The sequence below is a fragment of the Penicillium psychrofluorescens genome, assembly GCF_964197705.1.
Source record: "Penicillium psychrofluorescens genome assembly, chromosome: 2".
Taxonomy (NCBI): Eukaryota; Fungi; Ascomycota; class Eurotiomycetes; order Eurotiales; family Aspergillaceae; genus Penicillium; species Penicillium psychrofluorescens.
The window spans coordinates 4848874-4862033 of record NC_133440.1 but is presented as its reverse complement, the minus strand read 5'-3'; the positions used below and the strand labels follow the sequence as shown (position 1 = coordinate 4862033).

The window sequence follows — 13160 nt, the reverse complement described above, 5'->3', positions numbered from 1 at the left end:
GAGATCGATAAGATCTTATCATGGTTACCAAGACAATGGATATCATATTGACGCCTATCACAGAGAAAGAATATCGTGGGCTATATTACAGTACATACACATGAAAAAAAAAAATCCTCCTCAAACTAGGACTGTTTAGTCTCAGCCTCTGTGGCGGCCTCTGTATCGGCTTCTGTCTCGGGCTGGGTCTCGGGCTCTGTCTTGGGCTCCGGTGCAGATTCGGTCGTTGCTTCAGTCGTAGCATCTGTAGAGGCGGTCTCTTCCTTGCTCTCTGCTTCTGAAGGCGTGGGCTCCTCTTCTGGCTCTGTCTCTAGTTTCTGAGTTTCTGGTTCCTCCGAGTCCGTTGGCTCTTCAGATTGCGACGGCTGCTCTTGCGTCTCAGTAGCCGGTTCCGCGGTCTTCTCCTGTGAACCATCTGTGGACTCCGCTGCAGTCTTTTCGACCAGAGTCTTCTCAGTCTCTTTCCCCGGCGACTCTGACAGCGCCTCCGGGGCTTCCTGTACCGGTGATGGCTTTTGCTCATCTTGATCCTCAGCACTCTCAGCAATCGTCGTCACCCGCGATCCCGTCGACGGGCTGTGCTTGTGTCGTCGTGTAGTGGCGCCGGTACCGATAGACGGATCCATGTCCTCGACGGCCAAATTGACGGGGGTCTCATCATCCTTGCGTAGAATCGTTAATCGTCGGCTATCCATAGTAGACTCTTCGGCGGCAGCAGGCTGAACCGCGTCAGGACCCTCTGCCTCGGGAGGAATCGTGTAGTTGTCATCTGGGATAAGGTTGTACATGTCGCAGACAGTCTTGAAGAAGACATACAGACCGTCATGGCCCTCAACCTCCCAGAAAACATCACGGTGTTGGAACCACGCATGCGCAAAGATGCGATACAGTCGCCGGAAGATGTTGGTCAGATGCCTCATGCTGGCCTGTGGGCCGCCTGCAGCCTCGTTGCCCAGCGTCAGCCGGCTAGGGAAGTACTTGGGGGAGGTGAGGGTGTTGGTCGCCCAGTCGAGTGTATGGCAGCAATAATCAATAGCGCAGCAGGACTTGGGCGGGTCGTGCACGGCGCAGAGGTACTGCCATTCGGACGCGCGCATCTCGGGGCATGTTTGCGACGAGCAGGGCGGGTTCTCGGCGAAAAAGGCAATGAGGAGGTTGTTGACTTTCATGGTGAGAAAGCGACACAGTTCGTAGAGCCAGAGGGATCGGTCGACGCCCTCGGGCGGTTCGGCTAGCTGGATTGCGACCTCGCGGGTGATCGGGACTACCGTGTCTGATCCTTCGGGCTTCGTGAAATGATGGTACAGGGCTTTCAGGTGTTCCTGGAGCTGGAAAGGCGAGTCGAGCTGTGGGAGTCAGTTACAGGATCTGTTATGGGCTGGTCTTCCAGGTCCTCCTACCTGCGACAGCGGAATCAGCGGCGGACCAAACGCCATGTCACCCGCTTTGGTGCCCGGGCGGATCCTGCGCGTCGAACCATCATCGTCGCCTGGCGACGAGCCTAGCAAGTTATCTGCGTCTTTGCCAAAAGAATCACCGATGGATGGTGACCGCGGGCCGATCTGGACCTCGGTGAACGGGGGTGGACTGGGGAGGCGCGGGGAGCTGGACGGAGAGACTCCCGCAGCAGTCATGGCGAGAGGAGGCGAAATCAAACGAGAGTGTGAAAAGGAAGGAGAAAGAACCGGGCCCTGTGGCGGGCGTGGAAGGAGTGGGGAGAACAGGGACAATTGGAGTGTTTTGTTGATGGGGACAGCAATCGAGCTGAAGCTGTGATAAGCAGGAACAACAACCACTGACTAACTACCTAAACCCTAGCCCTACAATGCATCCATTTTGGGAATGACCTCAATGGCCTGGAGAAGAAACAGGAGAAAGGAATGATTAATGGATGGAAATTGAAATAGTATCTCTCCCGTCAGCCATGTCTTATTCTACCTCTTTCTTGTTTGGGCAGGGACAGCAAAAGGTTTATAACTGCTTAGGTAATAATCCAATGTCATTCCAGGTCCGATGCTGGATCATCTCTTTGGACAATCCTACACCATGGATGACGAGGAGGCACCCCCCGAATTGGTCGATGTGTCTGCACTCCCACCAGACCAGCTGCACCGGGGCCTGTCCTTGGAGGACGATGGCCCCGCGAGTCGAGTACCCATCACCATCGTAACCGGTATATGCGAATCGATCCAACATCCGAATCGATGCTAAGACTGTGCATGCAGGATATTTGGGAGCGGGCAAAACGACCCTGCTAAACTATATTCTCACCGTGAAACATGGCAAGAAGATTGCTGTGATCATGAACGGTTGGTCCCACCATATATCCTCTGCTGGACCCAAACTAACATAACCCTAGAATTCGGAGACTGTAAGCTTGTGCAATTTGATCGAGAGTATAGCTCTAATACCTCTCCGCTGGATAGCAACGGACATCGAGAAGCCCATGACCGTGAACGAGGGCGGCCAAGAGGTCACCGAGTGGATGGAGGTGGGCAACGGATGTATCTGCTGCTCCGTCAAGTAGGCCATCCATCTGCTCCTTTACCACTGTCTCGGTGATTAACATCATCCTAGAGACTCAGGTGTCATGGCCATCGAATCCCTCATGGAACGCCGCGGCACGTTCGACTACATCCTGCTGGAAACAACCGGCCTCGCTGACCCAGGCAACATCGCCCCGCTCTTCTGGATGGACGAAGGCCTCGGCAGCTCGATCTACCTAGACGGGATTGTGACTCTTGTCGACACAAAGAACATCTTCCATCTGCTGGACGAGCCCGCACCGGAAGAAAAAGCCGAATCCCACGATGCAGGCCAGCAGCAACCCGGCCACGCGCACGCCGGGCCCGTGCTATCCATGGCGCATATGCAGATCTCGCATGCGGACGTGATCATCCTCAACAAGGCGGATCTGGTCAGCGCGGAGGAACTAGAGGCTGTGAGGGACCGCGTGGAGGCGATTAACAGCGTCGCTAAGATCCATGTTACGGATCATAGTCAGACGCCGCAGATTGAAGGCGTGGTGCTGGATCTGCACGCGTATGATCATCTGGCGGATCTGGATTTTGGGAAAAAAGGGCATAGCCATATGGACCCGGTGAGCTTTTCGGGTTGTGGGCTGTTTTTGTTTCTCTTGCTGATACTTCTAGGCCATCTCCACAATGGTCATTATCACGCCGCCCATCGCTGCAGACAAGGTTCCGCGCGTGGATGAATGGCTACGCTCTATTCTATGGGAATCGACATTCCCTGCGACAAGCATGGCGACAGCCCCACCCAGCAATTTCGAGATCCATCGGTTGAAGGGGATCCTCGCTCTGGACGACAGGTCATCTAAGATTATCCAGGCGGTCAGGGACGTGTTCGAGATCCGCGATGCAGAGGCAGCACCTAGCGGTGAAGATACCGCAACGGCCCAATGTAAAGTCGTGTTGATTGGTCGCGGGCTGGGATCAAGCGTGGAGCCGTGGCAGGAGAGTTTTGAGTCTTTTCTGGCTTAAAAAAGTGATGACGATATAACGTATGAAATTCAGCATAGTTACTTGCTGATTGGGTTTGTTTGATGATATGATGGGCTACCTAGTATCAAAACGATGCATTGCAAGTAGTCCCAAAGAAGAAAGAAAATAATACAGTCCCGTCAGAAGAGGTACCTGCTGCAAAACAAATACTCCCAAGATACGTCCAAGGCGAAGACAAAATCCAAAATGGGAAACCTCCAAATGACGGTGAAAAACAGACAAGACTAGCAAATAACAAGGATGACCATAAGATCCACCACAATGCAAAGAAGAAAAAACAAGAAGCTTTTTCAGACTCCAAAAATTCGCCAGCGCACCCTCCATCGGTGCAAAATGCTCTCAAGGTGTTTGTTTGACTTGAACGCTGAGGCGAACGACGAGGTATAAACTGTACAGGAAAAGAAAGGGTATAAACATGAGGTTCGTAAGCGTGGCGTTGTGTGGAAATGAGCAAAGCCGAGTTCTATTGCAATCCGCCTTTAATGGCTGGGTTGATTGGCAGTTCCGATTCGAAGAGAGATGATATTCGTCTGCTGCAGGCAGCCGTGGAAGCGGATTCAAGATCTAAAGTTCTGATGGCTGGAGACAGCTCATGTTGAACGCCCTGGGCCGGGTTGATTGGTAGAGCGGATAGAAGAAGTGAAGGGGGGGAATGGGAGGGCCTGGTACTTGGTTGGAAATCAAAGCTTGTCCAGCTGAGTTGGCGCGTCGGTCCGTTGCTGGGGTTATTTGGCGTATGTTGGTCAGTTTGGAGTGGCTCTCCATCCGCAACGTGATCATAGGAGCCGTTTCGGGTAACGCTTGTCCAGCCGTTTGGGGTTGACGCATGGTTAGCATACTGCAAGTCCGACCATGCATCAACATCATGTTCAGCCCAAGCCTTCTCTGCCAGCGGGTCTTCGGGTTCGGTAGCATGTATCTGTGGAAACGAAGACAGACCAGGAGGAAAAAATGAAAGCAGCTCCTTTGCAGAAAGTCTGTGGCGCGGGGTTAGACTAAGACAAATATCAACCAGCCGTCGATAGTAATCCGGCACGGCAACGTCCGGTCCCAAGAGCAAAGGACGAGGCTGGCGTTCCGGCTCATCCTCCTCCATAGCCAAAGCCCACAGGGTCATTCCCAGCTGGTAGAGATCCGTCTTGACGCCGATATACATGGAGATGCGCTGGTTGCTTTCGATCTTCACCGCAATCTCCGGCGGCTCCCAGCCGACTGGGCACCCTCGCCGGTTGATGTCGATGATTCTGGCATTGTCGTCTCCATCCACCACGATGTTCGACAGGGTGAAATCACCCTGCACGTAGCCCGATTCGTGGATCTCGCAGAGGCCCTGGACGATCTGGTTTGCCCATCGTTCTCGGCGCGCAAAGGAGATTGTCCCTCGCTGCTCATACAAAAGGTCTACGAGGGCACCCTGCTCGGCATGGCTGATAAGCAAGCCCTTGACCATTTCCTGTCGCTCGTCCACCACAATTCCTTCTACCCGGACCACGCTTGGGGCACCATTGAGCGCATACAGGGCATTGATCTCGTAGAGAAACTCGTCCACGGTGTCGGGACCGGGAATTTCCTTTTTGATATAGACCTGTTCGCCCAGCCGCACCTTGTAAACAAACCCCGACAAATGCGAATCAAAATGCAGATGGTGCTCAGGAACGCATCGGACACCCAGTAAATGCCCGATGCTGGAAATCGGCGGGTAGGGAATAATCTCGTTCACGTCCTCCGTCACATGAACATGCAGCCGCCCATCGCGGGTTTCGACCTTGAGATTCGTGACGGTGTCATAGAATTGGATATCGGGGAGCGATTCGCGGATGGATTCGTAGACACGCGCGCATTTATCGCGCTGGTATTGCAATTGTTTCAGGTCATGCTCGAGCGAGTCCGGTGGAGCGCCGCGATAATCACAGGAAATGGTAACCCGCCGCCAGCGGTTCGGCGTCTCGGCGTATGTGACGAAGAACTTCTCGCGTTCGGAGCGGTCGCGGAAGTGCATGCTCAGATTGAGGATCCATTGTTGCTCCAGCTCCATCTCTAGTGTGCTTGGACTCTCCTCCGCCACTGCTGAGGCCTCGGGCTCGGGAGGGAGCATGGTCACATCCGGGCAAGGGTCCCAGTCGGGGTCATCCTTTGTCTCGTTGGGGTCGACGACCGTGGTTGAGGGCGCCGGGTCGGCCCACTGAACTTCGGGCGCAGACTGTCGGGGGCCCACGCCTGGGGGTTGTGGGGACCACGATCGGAACGTACCCAACAACGGGCCACGGTCAGCGGAGAGAGTACGACGGAAGTCCGGGTTTAGCGGCTGGAGACGGTCGCGACGTTCCGAATTCTGTCGCTTGAAGGTTGTAGATCGAGGGAGACCGACACCTACTCTTCGAGAGAGTCGGCGGGTGAGGTTGTTGCGGTTGCGACTGTCGGTGGAGGAGGTACGGAGGTGCTGGTGGGGAGTGTTGTTGTTTTGATTGTCCTCCTCGCGATCGTCGCGGCCCAGCCATCGTCGCAGACCTAGACGATGCCACATGCTCTGTTTCGGCGGAGCGCCCTTGTCGTCAGGAAGCAAACCCACCGGGTTATAGGCGTTGTTGGCAATAGAGATGGCCATCCGTCAGTCGCTCGGTCGTGTCAGGAAACAACGACTCGAACAACAACGCGGCCGAAGCGCCGTCCATAAGAGAGAATCTGTTCAAACCAGGAGGCGCCGGCGCGAAACGACGGGGGAAAAAAGCTCTGTCGTCCACCAGTTTCCTCTGCTCTGTTCCTATCCGCGACGCAGCTTAGTTTTAGTTTTTATGCAGTGTCGTTTGTTTCGCGCTCTTTTCTTTTCTTTTCTTTTCTTTGGGGGAGGGAATTTCCTCGGGATTTTATTTCTGGAAGCACGCTCAGGCCAGATTCGAGGTCGCACAATGTCGGATTGCAATAGGCGAGGCTGGGCTGGGCCAGAACGAGGTGCGCATTGGGGTGGAAAAAGCGGTGCACGAGAGTGTCGGTCTGCTTCGGCGCGGAGAAAGGTAAAACGAAGAAAGTTCTGCAGTTGCAGGGATAGTACCGACTGCACAGTGGGCTGCAGGGGATATTTGTTATTTCGAACAGGGAGTGATAGTTCAAGGGGAGAAGAAGAATGGATAATAAGAAGAGAAAAGAAAAGAATGATCAATCTGATTCATCACCGGCGGCGCACAGATAAAAAGGTGGTCTGGGATGCGTGGCGGCCTGACCATACTGCCTGATTCAATATGACTCGACCTCGATCATGATGCACTGACTGGTGCGAATCATAATTCAAATCGGAAACAGTTTACACATTGTCATCACGAGTGAGAGAAACAACCACACACGATGAGTCACGGTTCAATTACACAGTCAACGACGGTCCGAGAAGACAACTAGAATACAAGTCTATGATTGAAAGACATCTAGAAGAGGGGAGTTCTATTCTTGCCGTTTTGGGCCACGAAGCCCGACCACTAATCCAAAGTCTAGACACAAGGACCGCGAACTCCAGCCAATGCATTCATTCCGTCGGAGGAGGACAATGAAGACGCCATTTACATCCCATGTGTAAATCAGAACTATACAGGTGAGAGAATCGATATATATATAACCCAGCCTTACTCCTCCGCCTCGGCTGCCTGCTTGCCCGCCGGCTTAGCCAGCGCCTGCTTCCAAAGGTGGCGGGCCTGGTCCTTATCCAGGTCGGCAAACAGCAGGTCGAAGACTTCCGAGTACCAGCTCACCGGGTGGCCCTCGATGCCCTCCTTGATGTTCTAGAATTACTTGTTAGTTCGAGTTCCATTAATGATAGCTAGAAAAGAACTCACCTCGGGCAGCTCAAGCCAGTCGGATGTGTTGTCCGCAGGGAAGATGACCTTGGTCGCACCAGCCCGGCGGGCAGCCACCGTCTTCTCACGCAGACCGCCAATGCGCAGAACCTTGCCGGTGACGGTCAATTCTCCGGTCATGGCAACGGCCGGGTCGAGAGGGTGATTCAATGCCAGAGACAGAAGGGAGCTCGCCATGGTGATACCGGCGGAGGGGCCTGGTGAAACAGTGTGAGCAACGAAGATAGATAAGGGTGGGAGAAAAAGGGAAACCTACCATCCTTGGGAACAGCCCCCTCAGGGCAGTGCAAATGGACTTTCGCCTTCTCAAAGAACTGGTTCTCAGAGAACTGCTGGGCGATGACGGCCTTGGCGAACGAGTAGGCGATGTGAGTAGATTCCTTCATAACATTTTGCAGGTTGCCCGTGATTTCCAGCCCCGGCCGCGACTGGTGAGTCAACGCATTCTCAAGAATACATTCGACGTAAAGAGCCGCACCACCCATGCTGGTCCATGCCAGACCCATAGTCACACCCGGAGGGAACTTGTCGTACAGACGGTCAGCAGTAAAGACGGGCGGGCCGACATAGTCCTTCAAGGTATCCTTGGCGATGCTGAGATGCACGGAATCGGGAACCTTGAGGGCCAATCGAGGGGTCTCGGTAGTAGACTTCTCGGGTTCGAGGGGAGCCTCCGCCGGGTCAGATGGTTCATGCTCCTTGGCTTCCTCTTGCGCGGCCTTGCCCTCATCCGTCAAGGCATTTTCCTCTGCCAATACATCCTCGCCCAGGTCCTGGACGATGTTGAATGCGGCCTTGCGATAAACTTTCTCGATTTGCTTTTTCAGGTTGCGAACACCGCTTTCACGACAGTACGACTTGATCAGCTCTTCGATGGCGTCCTCTTGCAAAGTCACGTCAACGTCCTTTAGACCGGTCAACTCCCTGGCAGCCGGCGCCAAATAGCGTTGGGCAATAGCCATCTTCTCATCCGCCACATAGCCAGACAGCTCAATGATTTCCATTCGATCCAGAAGCGGCCGAGGAATAGTGTCGGTGACGTTGGCCGTACAGACAAAGAGAACCTTGGACAAATCCACGGGAACATCCATGTAGTGATCCAAGAACGAGTTGTTCTGCTCGGGGTCAAGAAGTTCAAGCAAAGCAGACGACGGGTCACCTTGGTGACCACGTCCAATCTTATCCACCTCATCGATCAAGATCAAGGGGTTCTCGGTCTGACACTTCTTGAGCGCCTGGATGATGCGCCCAGGCAAAGCCCCGACGTAGGTCCGACGGTGACCCTTGATCTCTGCGACATCCGTCAAGCCACCCACGGAGAAGCGGTAGTACTGCCTCTCGAGAGCGCGAGCGATTGACTTTCCAATACTGGTCTTGCCAACACCTGGCGGCCCCACAAGACAGAGAATCTTTCCTTCGACGGTTCCTCGCAGTTTTCCCACGGCAATGAATTCAAGAATACGATCCTTGACGTCCTTCAATCCGTAGTGATCCTCATCCAGGACCGTCACGGCGTTCTTGATGCCAAAATTCTCAACGCTCTTCTGGCCCCAGGGGATCTGGGTCAACCAGTCGAGATAGTTGCGGGTGACGTTGAATTCGGAAGCAGCAGGTTCCAGGTGAGCCAACTTGTTGATCTCTTCATCAAAGACCTTCTTGACGGCCTCTGGCATTGCGAGCTTCTCTGCCTTCTCCTTGAATTTTTCCACCAGCTTATCCTTGCCGTCGGATTCGATGCCGAGTTCTCTCTTGATCCCCTTCATCTGCTCCATTAACCAATACTCGCGCTGGCGTTTCTGGATCTTGGCCTCCACATCCTTCGTAATTTTGGACTGAAGTTGTGCGTTCATCAATTCTTTTTTCAAAACGACGAGCGCCTTGGGCAGACGGTCCTCGATCTTCATTGTCTCGAGAACATCCTGCATTTCATGCAACTCGCCCGCAGAAACTGCGGCAGCAAAATCAGCCAGCTTGCCCGGTTCGTCGAGGAGGTTCCCGGGGAACTGGTCTGTATAGAACGCAGAAATCTGGTCTCGGAACAGGTGGTTCAAATTGGCGATCTCCCTGCACACGTTGACGATTTCACTGGTCACCGCACGAATGATGCCATTCTTCTTGTCATACGGCTCCTCGGTGAGATTCTCCACGTTCACCAAGCTCACTGGGTAGTTTCGCAGGAAAGACGTAGGTTCGTATTGTTCCTTCGGTGCTGGCTCAGGTGCGCCTTCCTCAAAGCTGGCCACCACATCGCCTCGCTTTTCAGTCGTCTTGTCTTCAGCCGTATCCGTCTTGTTCGTCTCGTTGGGCGTCAGCAGCGACGAGATCTTGATGCGCCGGTGCGGGTAGAGAACAGCCGTCACACCATTGGTTTCACCCCGATTTTCACCACGGAGAGGATACGCCGCTGTGATCTGGGCAAATACACCAACATCGTAGACATCGTCCAATTTCTCAATCACATCGCCATCGGCATTGTCATCCTTGAACAAGAACGCACCCACATATGGCTGGCCCCGCTTCATCATGTCCTGAATCGCAACGGCGACGTTCGGGTCTCGGATAGTGATCGCCTTGTAGAAGCCAGGGAACAGAGGACGCTTGGCAATAGGGATTGCCATCATCTGCGGATAGACTTCCGGGACCGCCGGCTTCTGCAGGGCCTTGTCACCCTTTTTGCCTTTCTTTCCGCTATCATCATTGCCGTTATTTCCGCCGCTGCTTGCGCTGCTGGGTTTCGACTCGGCCGGCGAACCACTAGGCGGAATGGGGGATGGGGTTTTGTTGGAGTCGCCTTTGCTATCGGCGGCATTTGGTTCCTTCTTTGCCGCCTCCGCGACTCGCTGGTCTTTATCTCTGGGTGATCGGTCCTTCCTCCGCGTCGAGCCGGGTTGCTCTACCGTGCTTTTGGGGCCGGTTGGTTCCCTCCCAGACTCCGGAGTACGATCCGCATCCTTTTCCTCTTGATTTGTCTCTTCCTCCTCCTTCTGTTCGTTTTCGTCCTTCTCGTTGTCCGGTGGGGGTTTCTCTCTCCGTCGGGTTGAGCTTGAAGAGAATGTGCGAGGAGACGACAGAAGAGAGCGACCAAATTGCGCCGAGCTCAAGGCCGATTGGAAGCTGGCATTGTACCTCGGGGAAGCAAGGAACGGCCGGCGGAGCAGGGAACGGGGTGTTTGGTGGAGCGCAGCTCTCCAGGGGAGGGTTTGGCTGCGGAGCATGCTACTGGCGTCGGGGGGTGTGACACGGCGAAAAAAAGAATTGAACGGGACTTGAGGGAGCAGAAATCCGTGGACAACACCGTAGCACACAGCGCCAGCACGAGAGCGAAGGAAGGTCGAAAGTTGCTTCGGTAAGCAGCACCTCTTTCATCATCGTCCCGGAGATACTTTGATCCGAGAAACTTCTGGCAACCCGAAGCTTCTCTCGTTCTACACCACCTACTGTTTATCGGCCATTCCTTTATCCAATTCCCTCTCCTCTCTTTCTCTCATTTCCCTCCGACGGTCGTCCGCCTTTGGTTGACGACCACCTTCTCACCTGCTGTTTGGGCATCGACTCTTTATGAATTCCTCCGCAGTAGTTCCCAAGGCCGCGGCTCTTCCCGCGCGCCTGCTGCGATCACGACAATGCCCGAACCAGAGCACACGCCCCGGACTGTGCTCCTCTAGTCAAAGGCGAGACTACCATCATGTAACTGCCTCTGCGTCTCCTGCTAGGCGTCTGCGGGAAGGCGTGTGCAGGAAGAAGAACTCCGTGCTCTCGGTGCGGGTAAGTTGATCTTTTTTTTTTTTCGACTGGCCAATCCGTGTTCACAGTAGCTAATTTCTATATTTTTCAGACATTTCATTCGACTTCTCCTCTCTCGGCTAGCATCCCGGATCCTTATAAAGTCCTCGGGGTGGATAAAAATGCGTCGGCAGGCGATATCAAGAAGGCTTATTACGGCATGGCTAAAAAGTATCATCCGGACACGAACAAGGATGAGCATGCCAAAGAGAAGTTTTCCGAGGCACAATCCGCGTATGAAGTGCTGTCCGATGCCAAAAAACGAGAGAACTACGACCGGTTTGGCTCGGCTGCGTTTGATCAGAGTGGCGGGTTCGACCCCAATGCTGCCGGCGGGAACCCATTCACCGGAGCCGGAGGATTCCATGGCTTTGGTGGGGGCTTCGGTGGTGGTGGGTTCAACGGAGGTTTCTCGGGAGATATCAACTTCGAGGATTTGTTCGGAGCGTTCACCGGAGGGGCGCGTCGTGGACCTCGCGGGCGCCGCAACCCGTTCCAAGAACAGATCCTTGTTGGCGAGGACATCGAAGTTCAGACCAACATCTCGTTCATGGACGCTGCGAAGGGCACATCCCAAGATATTGCCATCACGCCATTGGCCGAGTGCGGAACCTGTAACGGGGATGGGTTGAAGCAAGGCGCCAAACGGACTCAATGCCGCTCGTGCAACGGCTCCGGCACTCGTGTGCATTTCATGCAGGGTGGATTTCAGCTCGCCGCGACATGCGATACCTGTGGTGGCACCGGTATGACCGTTCCCCGCGGGTCGGAGTGCGGTAGCTGCCACGGGAATGGCGTGGTCCGGGAGCGCAAGACCATCCAAGTCAAGATTCCCGGCGGAGTTGAGGATGGCCAGCGGATGAGAGTGCCTGGAGAAGGTGACGCGCCCCCCACAGGAACAGCCGCCGCCGCTGGCGCGCGAACCCAGCGCGGTGACCTCTATGTCTCGATTCGAGTTGCCCCCGACCATCGATTTAGTCGGAATGGATCCGACATCCTCTACACAGCTTCGATCCCGCTAACGACGGCTCTTCTGGGAGGTGAAGTCACCATCCCGACTCTCGACAACGAGGTCAAGGTCAAGGTGTCCACGGGCACAGGCACTGGGGATCGGATTACCCTGTCGGGAATGGGCATGAAGAAGCTCGGTGATCGTTCGCGGTTCAACCCTACGGGCGACTTGAAGGTCGAGTTCAAGGTGGCCATGCCCAAGTACCTGACCGGGAACCAGCGCACCATCCTGGAGGTCCTCGCCGACGAGATGGGCGACAAGACGGCGAAGCGGACTATGAACTTCACTAAGGATAGGTGGGTATCCTCGCGTATATCGTTTCTTTCTATGCTAACGTGCAGCAGTCCGCCTCCGAGCTCCGAGTCCGGCGACGGGGACAAGAGCGACGGATTCCTGAAGTCTGTGTGGCACAAGCTCACGGACAACAAGAACCGCGACAGCTCGAAGCCGTCCGATAGCAGCAAACAGGACACCGAAGCCGAGAAGAATGACGACGACAGCAAGAAGAAGTCGTGAAGATGTGTAAATGTGCATTGTACACTATAAACTATGGGCTGTATTTACTTGTCATAGCGAGGGTGGGGGACACTGTGCGCTGTATTATTACTATTATTTTGAAGCCTATCAGATCCTCTCAGCTTTCATCTATTTTTCCTACTATAAAACCGAGTGTATAGGTATGCCGGATTCTGATTCGGCCGCGGGTTTGCTCTTCGCGCCTAGGCATCACATATCCCGCCCACTTCGGTCTTCCCTCGCCATCAATCATCTTCGCACCCATCACACTCACACACTCACCCACGCACATTCTCTCTCCCTCGGATCCTTCTTTCACTAACTAATCTCACACCTTGTTTTCTCCATCACCTGCGCACCCTCTTTCTCAACCCCCCGACGTCATTGGCAGCCCAGCCCAGCCCAGCCGTTAGGCGCTGACGTTCCGCTCTCAGTCTCCCACTACCCCACAGCTCCTTCACCCGCTTCACACCGACAGCTTTC

The 13160-nt window shown here is 54.5% G+C and overlaps 5 protein-coding genes across 5 annotated transcripts; 2 read left to right on the top strand and 3 right to left on the bottom strand.

Annotated features, from left to right (window-relative positions):
* Positions 1-125: 125 nt before the first annotated feature.
* On the bottom strand, positions 126-1634 carry PFLUO_LOCUS3999 (uncharacterized protein; the record flags this gene model as incomplete). The annotated part of the gene is made up of 2 exons (XM_073781305.1): positions 126-1346; positions 1401-1634. 2 exons carry the CDS (start codon positions 1632-1634, stop codon positions 126-128), a joined length of 1455 nt encoding a protein of 484 aa, XP_073638074.1.
* A 412-nt stretch (positions 1635-2046) lies between these two features.
* On the top strand, positions 2047-3503 carry PFLUO_LOCUS3998 (uncharacterized protein; the record flags this gene model as incomplete). The annotated part of the gene is made up of 6 exons (XM_073781304.1): positions 2047-2173; positions 2226-2309; positions 2360-2371; positions 2427-2504; positions 2586-3100; positions 3153-3503. 6 exons carry the CDS (start codon positions 2047-2049, stop codon positions 3501-3503), a joined length of 1167 nt encoding a protein of 388 aa, XP_073638073.1.
* Positions 3504-3987: 484 nt separating this feature from the next.
* PFLUO_LOCUS3997 (uncharacterized protein) lies at positions 3988-6129 on the bottom strand (the record flags this gene model as incomplete). The annotated part of the gene is made up of 1 exon (XM_073781303.1): positions 3988-6129. The coding sequence occupies one exon, from the start codon at positions 6127-6129 to the stop codon at positions 3988-3990; it is 2142 nt and encodes a 713-aa protein (XP_073638072.1).
* A 1006-nt stretch (positions 6130-7135) lies between these two features.
* On the bottom strand, positions 7136-10581 carry PFLUO_LOCUS3996 (ATP-dependent Lon protease pim1; the record flags this gene model as incomplete). The annotated part of the gene is made up of 3 exons (XM_073781302.1): positions 7136-7291; positions 7346-7563; positions 7623-10581. 3 exons carry the CDS (start codon positions 10579-10581, stop codon positions 7136-7138), a joined length of 3333 nt encoding a protein of 1110 aa, XP_073638071.1.
* A 343-nt stretch (positions 10582-10924) lies between these two features.
* On the top strand, positions 10925-12677 carry PFLUO_LOCUS3995 (mdj1 protein precursor; the record flags this gene model as incomplete). Its single annotated transcript, XM_073781301.1, has 3 exons — positions 10925-11131; positions 11202-12457; positions 12506-12677. The coding sequence occupies 3 exons, from the start codon at positions 10925-10927 to the stop codon at positions 12675-12677; spliced, it is 1635 nt and encodes a 544-aa protein (XP_073638070.1).
* Positions 12678-13160: the final 483 nt, after the last annotated feature.